Source organism: Nerophis ophidion, linkage group LG17, assembly GCF_033978795.1.
Source record: "Nerophis ophidion isolate RoL-2023_Sa linkage group LG17, RoL_Noph_v1.0, whole genome shotgun sequence".
Taxonomy (NCBI): Eukaryota; Metazoa; Chordata; class Actinopteri; order Syngnathiformes; family Syngnathidae; genus Nerophis; species Nerophis ophidion.
In genome coordinates this window covers 33,533,123-33,545,637 of record NC_084627.1, presented here as the reverse complement: position 1 = coordinate 33,545,637, position 12,515 = coordinate 33,533,123, and the positions used below count along the sequence as shown (strand labels likewise).

Below are 12,515 nucleotides of genomic sequence, written 5' to 3'. Positions count from 1 at the left end.
TTGTCCAGTGGACAGAGACTCATTTCCAAGCATTAAAGTAGATCCTATTCAGTCAGGATGACTCACACTTACCAGAAAGTACTTTCTACATTTCCTGCATTCCAGTCTCTGAGGATTTCACAATCATTAGGAGGTCAGTCAGCGAGCAAACGTGTGTGCATCGTTCTCTGCTTGACCAAGTGGACGTTTTATCTTCCAGGACTTTTCTTTCCCCTTGTATTGACTTCCGGTGTCTTCTGAACAATGTTGTCTTGTGAATGATGTCCAAACGTACTTTTAAAGACAGGTCCTTAAGAAATGGACTGATCCACACTGAACACGTGACTAGACGTTCTCCCCAAATTTTGGTCAAGCACTCTTGGTTTGTGGAGGATTATGATGATCGCATGGATGATACTTGGCTCACTCCTCTGCAACAGCGCACAAGACGGAAATTCAAAAGAAGACGGTGAGTAAAACGAGCTCAATACACACCAAATATTTATAAAAGGCTTTTTTTAGAATGAAGAAGTCAACATAATATAACAAAGTGTTTAGAGATGACTATATTCTTTATCATCTCCTAGTGGATAACTGCACAGAGGGAATATCCCAAGTGATACAGTAGTCCAGTGTTTTTCAACCACTGTGCCGCGGCACACAAGTGTACTGTGAGATACAGTCTGGTGTGCCTTACGGCAGTGGTTCTCAAATTGGGGTACGCATACCCCTGGGGGTACTTTAAAGTATGCCAAGGGGTATGTGAGATTTTTAAAAAATATTCTAAAAATAGAAACAATTCAAAAATCCTTTATAAATATATTTATTGAATAACACTTCAACAAAATATCGATGTAAGTTCATAAACTGTGAAAAGAAATGCAACAATGCAATATTCAGTGTTGACAGCTAGATTTTTTTGTGGACATGTTCCATAAATATTGATGTTGAAGATTTCTTTTTTTGTGAAGAAATGTTTAGAATTAAGTTGATGAATCCAGATGGATCTCTATTACAATCCCCAAAGAGGGCACTTTAAGTTGATGATTACTTTTATGTGTAGAAATCTTTATTTATAATTGAATCACTTGTGTATTTTTCAACGAGTTTTCAGTTATTTTTATATCTTTCTTTCCAAATAGTTCAAGAAAGACCACTACAAATGAGCAATATTTTGCACTGTTATACAATTTAATAAATCAGAAACTGATGACATAGTGCTGTATTTTACCTCTTTATCTCTTTTTTTTAAACCAAAAATGCTTTGCTCTGATTAGGGGGTACTTGAATTAAAAAACTGTTCACAGGGGGTACATCACTGAAAAAAGGTTGACAACCATGCCTTAGGAGCTTATCAACTATTTATTTGGGTTAAAAATATTTTTGGCAAACCAGTAAATATAGTCTGCAAATGATGTGTTGTTGTTGAGTGTCGGTGTTGTCAGAGCGCGGTGTTGCGATCTGTGGCTCAGATCTTCACGTGTTTGTTTTTTCATTCTCCGTCTGACCCGTTTATTTCCTGTTTTTATCCATCACTATGGTTACACATCAGTCCACCTGCTAGTCTCGCCCCGCACACCTGCTAATAATTATCACCCTCCTATTTAAGCTCACCTTTTCTGTTCACTCATTCTCGGATCCTAATTTGCCCACGCGCATCAGTGACGACTCTCATCATTCGTATGTATTTTTTCGCTAGCTCTCACGCCAAGCCACTTTATTGTCTAGCTTTCATGCTAAATGTTTTGTTTACTCTTTTGTGTCCTCGTACCAAGTTCTAGTTTTCCTTGTTTTATCCTAGCTTTCACGCTAGCGTCTTTTGTTTACTTTTTCTCTTTACACCAGTATTTTTGTTCATAGACTTTTGTTATTAAATAAATACCTTATATCTTACCTTTGCTGTGTTCTGCTTCGACGCATCCACGGGAAAACCACACCGGCATTACAATGCCGAAGAAGAGTCTTCACAGTAGGATCCGAGCATCAAGTTGTTTTTCCGCGTCGAAACCACGGGAGGAACCCTTCGACTTAGGGTTGTGGTTGGAGCTCGTGGCTTGGGAGCAGGAAAGACTCGACTGTGGGCCTGAAGTCTCCTCCGAAGCCGTTCGCGCTGCCCCGAAGAAGCGGGGGGTCCAGTGGAGAGGTCCCCCACGCGGCAGTAATGTTCCAGCACCACTTATTCCTCCCCATGGACACAGCAAGTTTCACCCCGTCCAGGATTCACCCGTCATTACCGGTAATCCTGCTTGTTTTTTTTCAAATCATTCCTTAAGCTGCCATGACACTTTTTCTGACACAAGCGATGACGTCATTTGGGGAACGCCCACCGGTGACGCAACACCGGCCTCTGTTGATGACATTTTTTCAGAAGATTTTTTTATTGTGGACGATATATCTCAGCCATTTTCCAAAAACTTGGACAGTAATAATACTTTCACACAGTATCAGGACATTTATATTGATTCTAGTCACCCTCAGTATATTGTTAATTGTCAAGATCAGCCTCCCATTACTTTGGCCCCGCCCACATCTCAGCCTATTTCACGTCCTACCCCTACGTCACCTGATTTTGAAACTGACCTAGAAAAATATAGTCCTGCCTGGATGGACGAGTGGTACAGGAGAGTTTTGATTGAACTGGAGCTGGAGGAGAAATTTCTTGCTGCTCAGAACAATCCTCTCCTCATACAGACTAATGGGGTGGAGTCTGCCCTCCTCCAAACCTCCCACCGCCCGCCCTTACGGTCAGCCTCTATCCAACGGGACCCCGTCTGGAATCCGGGTCTCGAGGGGAGGGCCAGTATTACTACTAAGCCTCCTAGACCTCCACCACCGGTGTTCACCCCTGTTAAACATGTTAAGCCACTACGGCCTCCTAGACCTCCTCCACCGGTGTTCTCCCCGGTCAAGTCACGCCCTCTTAGACCTCCTCCACCTGTGTTCCGTCCGTGCCCTAGTTCTAGTTTTAGTCACAGTCTCTCTCAGAGTTCGAGTCCCAGCCTTCTTCGTAGCCCATGCTCTAGTCCTACTCGTAGACCGACTTGTAGACTGAGTCGTAGTCCAAGTCCTGGTCCGAGTTTCCGTTCTGATTCTAGTTGTAGTCCTAGTCTTTCTCGTAGTCGTCGTAGTCCTAGTTCCACTCGTAGACTGATCCGTAGTCCGAGTCCTGTTTCGAGTCCGGTCCCGAGTCTTGTTTCTTGCCTTTGTAATATTAGTACTGATTCCCCTCGTGGTCTTAGTCCGAACCCTAGTCCTTACCCAAGTTCTTGTCCGAGCCCCAGTGTTACTGTAAGTCCTAGTCTTTGTCCTAGTCCTTGCCCGAGCACCAGTTTGATTGTTAGTCCCAGTCCTTGCCCAAGCCCTAGTTTGACCGTTTGTCCTAGTTCTTGCCCAAGCCCTGGTATGACTGTAAGTCCTGGTCGTTGCCCAAGCCCTTCTCAAAGCACTAGTGTGATTGTAAGTCCTGGTCCTCTCTCAAGTCCTTGCCCGAGTCCTAGTGTTTGTCTTATCACTCATCATAGTCCTAGTCCTGCTCACAGCCAGTCCCCTAGTTCTCCTCGGCAGATCCCTGTGCCTGCTCCTCGGCTGAAGCCGACACCTGCTCCTCGGCTGAAGCCGACACCTGCTCCTCGGCTGAAGCCGACACCTGCTCCTCGGCTGAAGCCGACACCTGCTCCTCGGCTGAAGCCGACACCTGCTCCCAGTCTGGTTCTCACACCAGCACATGACTCTGACCTGGTTTTCACACCAGAAAATGTTTCTAGCCTTGTTCTCACGCCAGTTTCAGACTCTAAACTGGTTCTCACGCCAGCACCAGTTCCTAAGCTGGAGCCCACTCCGGTACCAGCACCACGACAGGTACCGGTGCCAGCTCCGTGCCGCCAAGCACCGGTGCCAGCTCCGCGCCGCCAAGCACCGCCGACGACGGGGCTGGAGCCCACACCAGCGCCGACGACGGGGCTGGGGCCCACACCAGCGCCGACGACGGGGCTGGGGCCCACACCAGCGCCGACGGCGGGGCTGGAGCCCACACCAGCGTCGACGACGGGGCTGGAGCCCACACCAGCGTCGACGACGGGGCTGGAGCCCACACCAGCGTCGACGACGGGGCTGGAACCCACACCAGCACCACCGACGACTCCTGCGGCTCCCAGGCCGCCTCCGACGACTCCTGCGGCTCCCAGGCCGCCTCCGACGACTCCTGCGGCTCCCAGGCCGCCTCCGACGACTCCTGCGGCTCCCAGGCCGCCTCCGACGACTCCTGCGGCTCCCAGGCCGCCTCCGACGCCGTCTTCGGCTGCTGCACTCGGGCCTGCTTTGGCTGCAGTCCCCGTACCCTCGCCTGCTGGGATTTCGGTGCTGAGGCGTCGTCCACCACGTCGACCACGGGCGTGGCCTCTGCGAGGTCATCCTCCTCGCCAGATACTCCCTCCTCCATGTCGGCCACGGATGTGGCCGTGCCCGGGTCGTCCGCCTCGCCGGGCACCTCATCCTGCGAGGCGGCCACTAATGTGGCCTTTTCGAGGTCGCCCGCCAAAACTTTTTCGGCAGCAGCGTTCCACCCGCCGCCGCCACATGATGTGTCCTCGGTGGATTCGGGGACATGCGATCTGGCGACCCTCCACCGTGGCCTCCCTCCGCCCTCCCTTCGTTTGTGAACTTTCTGGTTTTGGGGAGGGGGTTCAAGTTTTTGTTTGTTTTTTAAGACATCTGGTATCTGTCTTTTGTTGGGGGGGAATACTGTTGCGATCTGTGGCTCAGATCTTCACGTGTTTGTTTTTTCATTCTCTGTCTGACCCGTTTATTTCCTGTTTTTATCCATCACTATGGTTACACATCAGTCCACCTGCTAGTCTCGCCCCGCACACCTGCTAATAATTATCACCCTCCTATTTAAGCTCACCTTTTCTGTTCACTCATTCTCGGATCCTAATTTGCCCACGCGCATCAGTGACGACTCTCATCATTCGTATGTATTTTTTCGCTAGCTCTCACGCCAAGCCACTTTATTGTCTAGCTTTCATGCTAAATGTTTTGTTTACTCTTTTGTGTCCTCGTACCAAGTTCTAGTTTTCCTTGTTTTATCCTAGCTTTCACGCTAGCGTCTTTTGTTTACTTTTTCTCTTTACACCAGTATTTTTTGTTCATAGACTTTTGTTATTAAATAAATACCTTATATCTTACCTTTGCTGTGTTCTGCTTCGACGCATCCACGGGAAAACCACACCGGCATTACAATGCCGAAGAAGAGTCTTCACACGCGGCATAGAAACCGTGTAATACTCTTCCATATCAGTAGATGGCAGCCGGTAGCTAATTGCTTTGTAGATGTCGGAAACAGCAGGAGGCAGTGTAAAGGTAAAAGGGTATCTAATGCTTAAACCAGAAATAAGAACATTTCCGTTGTTTTTGTCTTTCTTTGCGGATACATTGATTGTCATGTCATGGGTGTACATTTGGACGCAGTCTTTGCTCCACAGTAAGTCTTTGCTGTCGTCCAGCATTCTGTTTTTATTTACTTTGTAGCCAGTTCAGTTTTAGTTTCATTCTGCACAGCCTTCACTAAGCTTCAATGCCTTTTTTTAGGGGCCCTCACCTTTTGTTTATTTGTGGTTTAAGCATTAGATACCTTTTTACCTTCACAGTGCCAACAAAAAAATGAATATAATCTTAGGGAAGGCAATGCAGAATGAAACTAAAACTTAACTGGCTACAAAGTAAACAAACACAAAATGGTGGACGACAGCAAAGACTTACTGTGGAGCAAAGACTGCGTCCACAATGTACATCCGCACATGACATGACAATCAACAGTGTCTACGCAAAGAAGGATAAAAACAACAGAAATATTGTTGCTAAAACAAAGTAGATGCAGAAAATATCGTTTAAAGGAAGACATGAAACTGCTACAGGAAAATACTAAAAAAGAGAAAACGGCACCAAAATAGGAGCACAAGACAAGAACCAAAACACTACACACGGGAAAACAGCAAACAACTCAAAATAAGTCAGGGCGGGATGTGACAGGTGGTGACAGTACACCTACTTTGGGACAAGAGCTATAGTGATGTGTGGTTGGTTATGCTTTAAAGCAGGGGTCGGCAACCCGCGGCTCTTTAGCGCCGCCCTAGTGGCTCTCTGAAGCTTTTTTTAAATATATGAAAAATGGAAATGATGAGGGGAAAAAAACATATTTTTTGTTTTAATTTGATTTCTTTAGGATGACAAACATGGCACAAACCTCCCTAATTTCTATAAAGCACACTGTTTATATTAAACATGCTTCACTGATTCGTGTATTTGGCAAGGGCCGTTTTGTCCTACTAATTTTGGCGGTCCTTGAACTCAGCCTAGTTCAGGGATCGGCAACCCACAGCTCTGGAGCCGCATGCGGCTCTTTAGCGCCGCCCTAATGGCTCTCTGGAGCTTTTTAAAAAATATATGAAAAATGGAAATGATTAGGGGAAAAAAAACATATTTTTTGTTTTAATATGGTTTCTGTAGGAGGACAAACATGATACAAACGTCCCTAATTGCTATAAAGCACACTGTTTATATTAAACATGCTTCACTGATTCGAGTATTTGGCGAGCGCTGTTTTGTCCTACTAATTTTGGCGGTCCTTGAACTCAACACAGTTTGTTTACATGTATAACTTTCTCCGACTTTCTAAGACGTGTTTTATACCACTTCTTTTTTTGTCTCATTTTGTCCACCAAACTTATAACGTTGTGCATTAATGTACTAAGGTCAGTTTTGTTGATGTTATTAACTTACGTGGAGTGTGCTAATCAGACGTATTTGGTCACTGCATGACTGCAAGCTAATCGATGCTAACATGCTATTTAGGCTAGCTGTATGTACATATTGCATCATTATGCCTCATTTGTTGGTATATTTGAGCTCATTTAGTTTCCTTTAAGTCCTCATAATTCAATTTATATCTCATGACACCATCTGTATGTAATATGGCTTTTAATTTTTTGCGGCTCCAGACGGATTTGTTTTGTATTTTTGGTCCAATATGGCTCTTTCAACATTTTGGGTTGTCGACCCCTGCTTTAAAGTCATATACCACAATTGCGACAGCGACTTTTTACTATCAATTGAGTTTAGTTTTTTAATAATTTATGCTGGTGGTGTGCCTCTGGATTTTTTCAACGCAAAACAATTTGCCTTGGATCAAAAGAGGTTGAAAAACACTGCAGTAGTCAGTGCAGGCACAGATAAGACATAAGTAATTACATTTCTTTATATCAGTGGCTATTGCTCTAAGACTGCAAGGAAAGCTCAGATTCCACCTAAATGTCAAAAAGTATAGTCAAATGTGTACTTGTGTGTTTACATTTCATTGACTAAATACACTATATAGCCAAAAGTGTTTGGCCACCTGCCTTGACTCACATATGAACTTGAAGTGCCATCCCATTCCTAACGTAGGGTTCAGTAGGATGTCGGTCCACCTTTTGCAGCTATTACAGCTTCAACTCTTCAGGGAAGGCTGTCCACAAGGTTGCAGAGTGTGTTTATAGGAGTTTTCGACCATTCTTCCAAAAGCGCATTGGTGAGGTCACACGCTGATGTTGATCGAGAAGCCCTGGCTCTCAGTCTCCATTCTAATTCAACTCAAAGGTGTTCTATCGGGTTCCGGTCAGGACTCTGTGCAGGCCAGTCAAGTTCATCCACAGCAGACTCTGTCATCCATGTCTTTATGGACCTTGCTTTGTGCACTGGTGCACAGTCATGTTGGAAGAGGAAGGGGCCCGCTCCAAACTCTTCCCACAAGGTTGGGGGCATGCCCATCCATCCATTTTCTACCGCTTATTCCCTTTTGGGGTCGCGGGGGGCGCTGGCGCCTATCTCAGCTGCAATCGGGCGGAAGGCGGGGTACACCCTGGACAAGTCGCCACCTCATCGCAGGGCAGGTTGAGGGCATGGAATTGTCAAAAATGTTTTGGTATTCTGGAGCATTCAAAGTTAATTTTACTGGAACTAAGGGCCTAAAAAACCCGCCCCACACCATAATTCCTCCTCCACCAAATTTCACACTCTGCACAATGCAGTCAGAAATGTACCATTCTCCTGGCAACCTCCAAACCCACATTTGTCCATCGGATTGCCAGATGGACATGCGTGATTGATCACTCCAGAGAAGGCGTCTCCACTGCTCTAGAGTCCAGTGGCAACTTGCTTTGCATTGAACTTGCTGATGTATGGCTTAGATGCAGATGCTCGGCCATGAAAATCAATTCCATGAAGCTCTCTGCGTACAGTACTTGGGCTAATTGGAAGGTCACATGAAGTTTGGAGCTCTGTACCAACTGACTAAGACCTCTTTGCGCTACGTGCTTCAGTGTCGCTGACCCCTGTCTGTCAGTTTACGTGGCCTACCCCTTTGTGGCTGAGTTGCTGTTGTTCCCAAACTTTTCCATTATCTTATAATAAAGCCAACAGTTGACTTTGGAATATTTAGGAGCGAGGACATTTCACGACTGGATTTGTTGCACAGGTTGGCATCCTATGACAGTTCCACGCTGGAAATCACTGAGCTCCTGAGAGCGGCCCATTGTTTCATAAAATGTTTGTATACACCTGTGGCCGGGCCAAGTGATTAGGACACCTGATTCTGATCTTTGGGATGGGTGGTCAAATAGGTTTGTCAATATAGTGTATCTGCTCGAATATGTTGAACTTTTGTTTCGCGACAGCTGACCACATCTCTTCTCATTCATTGTGGAAGCGTCACAGTGCATTAAAACGTGTTAAAGTTGAGCATCCATCAACGTCAGTGTGGGAGCGTAGAGTGGGTTGTTGCACTACAGCCAAACTAGACTGTCCTTGGATAAATGCTTGGTGCTGTCCCACCCATCGGATACTGAGCATCTCTGGAAGTATACGGAAAATGGGCTTGGCCTCGTCTGTCCTGGATGAATCCCTTTTTGATTGACAGCAACATGAGCAAATCAGCAATCTGGAAATTGAAACCACTGCCATAGTATTTTTTGTTGAAGTTTATTCCGTTGTTCCGCGTTGATATGGAGAATTGTACAATCTTTTAAAGGGGAACATTATTACCAAACCTATTCAAGCGTCAATATATACCTTGATGTTGCAGAAAAAAGACCATGTATTTTTTAACCGATTTCCGAACTCTAAATGGGTGAATTTTGGAAAATTAAACGCCTTTCTGTTTATCGGTCTTTTAGCGACCGAGGTAACACACCCGCCATATTCATTTTCACATTACAAACACCGGGTCTCAGCTCTGTTATTTTCAGTTTTTTGGACTATTTTTTGGAACCTTGGAGACATCATGCCTCGTCGGGTGTAACAACACTAACAGGGAGGGATTCAAGTTGCACTACTGGCAAGAAATCTGCCGCCAGACCCCCATTGAATGTACCAAAGTGTCTTCACATTTGACCGGCGATGCTAAGACAGACATGGCACAGAGATGTATGGATAACCTACAGATGCATTTGCAACGATTAAGTCAACGAAATCACAAAGGTGAGTTTTGTTGATGTTGTTGACTTATGTGCTAATCAGACATATTTGGTCACGGCATGACTGCCAGCTAATCGATGCTAACATGCTATGCTAATCGATGCTAACATGCTATTTATGCTAGCTGTATGTACATTTGAAACTAGATACCCACATTTAATGCGAAACAAACACTTACCAATCGACGGATTTAAGTTGCTCCAGTGTCACAAGATGCGAAAGTCCTGATCGTTTGGTCTGCACATTTTACCAGCGATGCTAATAAGGCAGCCATGCTATGGGCCACTTCATTAGGTACACCCACGCTATAGCCGAATAGCGTCAATAGCTATTCGCTCAATAGCTTCAATATCTTCTTCAATTTCGTTTTCGCTATCTGCCTCCATACTCCGACCATCTGTTTCAATACATGTGTAATCTGTTGAATCGCTTAAGCCGCTGAAATCCGAGTCTGAATCCAAGCTAATGTCGCTATATCTTGCTGTGGTAACCGCAATGTTGTTTGTATTAGCAGTCCTGTATGACGTCACAGGGAAATGGATAGTGGTTTCGAAGATAGCGAAAATAAGACACTTAAAGCTTTATTTAGGGATATTCCGGGACCGTTAAAATTTTGAAAAAAACGTCAAAAAATACGACAAGACACTGGGAACTGATTTTTATTGTTTTTAACCCTTTTGAAATTGTGATAATGTTCCCCTTTAGGTGACATTTTCTTTGTAAAATCTAGCATCGTTTTATATTGTATCTGTTGTTGGAAACTGTACTCGTGTTTTAAAAATAGCCTCATCATCCCCAAGTTGGCTTTCAAAGATGGCTACTCTGAGTGTAAACTTAGATTTACACTCAGGGATCGGCAACACAAAACGTTGAATGAGCCAGAGTAGACCAAAAATACAAAAAACACATCTGTCTGGAGCCGCGAACAAATTAAAATCCATATTAAGTCTTGGCGCAGTGGAGAGTGGCCGTGCGCAACCCGAGGGTCCCTGGTTCAATCCCCACCTAGTACCAACCTCGTCATGTCCGTTGTGTCCTGAGCAAGACACTTCACCCTTGCTCCTGATGGGTGCTGGTTAGCGCCTTGCATGGCAGCTCCCTCCATCAGTGTGTGAATGTGTGTGAGAATGGGTAAATGTGGAAATAGTGTCAAAGCGCTTTGAGTACCTTGAAGGTAGAAAAGCGCTATACAAGTACAACCCATTTATCATTTATTTATAATGAAAGCAACACAAGACGTAAGTGTCTATATTATCTATAATAGCCTACTATCAAAATGACTAGTTGTCGCAGGCAGAAGCAAATCTTCGTTGACAGAAATGTTGAAATTTGATATTTATTCTACACATTTTTACAACATTAGAAACCATTAGTAAATCAGAGGCTACTCAGAAGGTGAGATAACTCCTGGAAATTACTGGCTTTTATGGCCAAAGGTATAGATGTGTGTCCAAGTTAAAGGAAATCTTTTAACAGATTTATTACAATCTTTGCCAAGCTAGGTAATATTTGCTGTGGTCTAGAGCAACATGGCACACAAACAACTATCTGAAATGCAGCCAATATTACATATAGATAATGTGTCATTAGACATGAAAAACTAAATTATATACATAGAGGATGAAAGTAAAGGAAATTAATAGAGCTCAAATATACCTACAAATGAGGCATAATGATGCAATATGTCCACACAGCCAACCTAAATAGCATGTTAGCATTGATTAGCACTCCATAACAAGTCAATAACATCAACAAAGCACACAGCATAAAACTTTTGGTGGACAAAATGAGACAAAGAAGGAGTGGAAGATTTTACATGTAAACAAACTTTTGCGTCACAGTCCACACTATGGTGAGTCAAGAACCGCCGAAATTAGTAAGACAAAACGATGTTCACCAACTCTCATCAGTGAAGCATACACACAAACATATTAAGCCATTGGCGTCAAACTCTGGCCCGCGGGCCAAATTAGGCCCGCTGTGTAATTTTATTTGGCCCATGAGGCAACATCAATTAACATTAGAGCTTGCCCGCCGGTATTATACAGCGGCGGTGCCGTTTGTAACACGGAATTCACGGCTAATACTCATACTTGCCAACCCTCACGATTTTCCCGGGAGACTCCCAAAGTTCAATGCCCCTCCCGAAAATTTCCCAGGGCAACCATTCTCCCAAATTTTTCCCGATTTCCACCCAGACAACAATATTGGGGGCGGGCCTTAGGGTCCTCTACAGCCTGTCGTCACGTCCGCTTTTCCTCCATACAAACTGCGTGCCAGCCCAGTCACATTATATATGCGGCTTTACACAGACACATGTGAATGCAACTCATACTTGGTCAACAGCCATGAAGGTCACACTGAGGGTGGCTGATTAAACAACTTTAACACGGTTACAAATATGCGCCACACTATGAACCCACACCAAACAAGAATGAGAAACACATTTTGGGAGAACATCTGCACCGTAACACAACAGAACAAATACCCAAAACCCTTGGCAACACTAACTCTTCCGGGACGTACAATACAAACCCCCCACTTACTTCCCGCCCCCACCACCACCTCAACGCCACCCACGTCATTGTTATTTTATTTTCAAATGTATTAGCCTGTGGAAAAAGTTAATGTTGATTTTTACCTCAGAACGCTGCAAATATAAAAGGCATTCCATTTTTTATAAAAATTTTACTTAATATACAATTTTTTCGTTTGTTTTGTGAAAGTTGATTTTGCACTGTTAAGCTATAAAGCATTGCTTGTTCCTTATTCAGTGTTAAAGCAAATCAGTGTAGCAAAATGAGCAATAATTAACATTTGATTCATGCACTATCTCTTGCTACTTCAAGGCTTGAATGTTTGATTTATCCATTATTGTTGTTTTATTTTCAAATTTATTATTAACCTGTGGAATATATATATATATATATATATATATATATATATATATATATATATATATATATATATATATATATTATATATATATATATATATATATATATATATATATATATATATATATATAT

At 43.9% G+C, this 12,515-nt stretch overlaps 1 protein-coding gene across 2 annotated transcripts in view; it reads left to right on the top strand.

Moving 5' to 3' along the window:
- LOC133536330 (oncostatin-M-specific receptor subunit beta-like) overlaps positions 1 to 12,515 on the top strand; it is a 106,119-nt gene continuing 93,604 nt past the window's right edge. Inside the window, exon 1 of one of the 2 annotated variants that reach the window (XM_061876770.1) lies at positions 1 to 448. In XM_061876770.1, coding sequence (XP_061732754.1) covers positions 376 to 448 — 73 coding nt within the window. In that variant the 5' untranslated portion in view covers positions 1 to 375. The remainder of the gene's footprint in view (positions 449 to 12,515) is intronic. The other variant, XM_061876769.1, reaches the window with a different exon arrangement.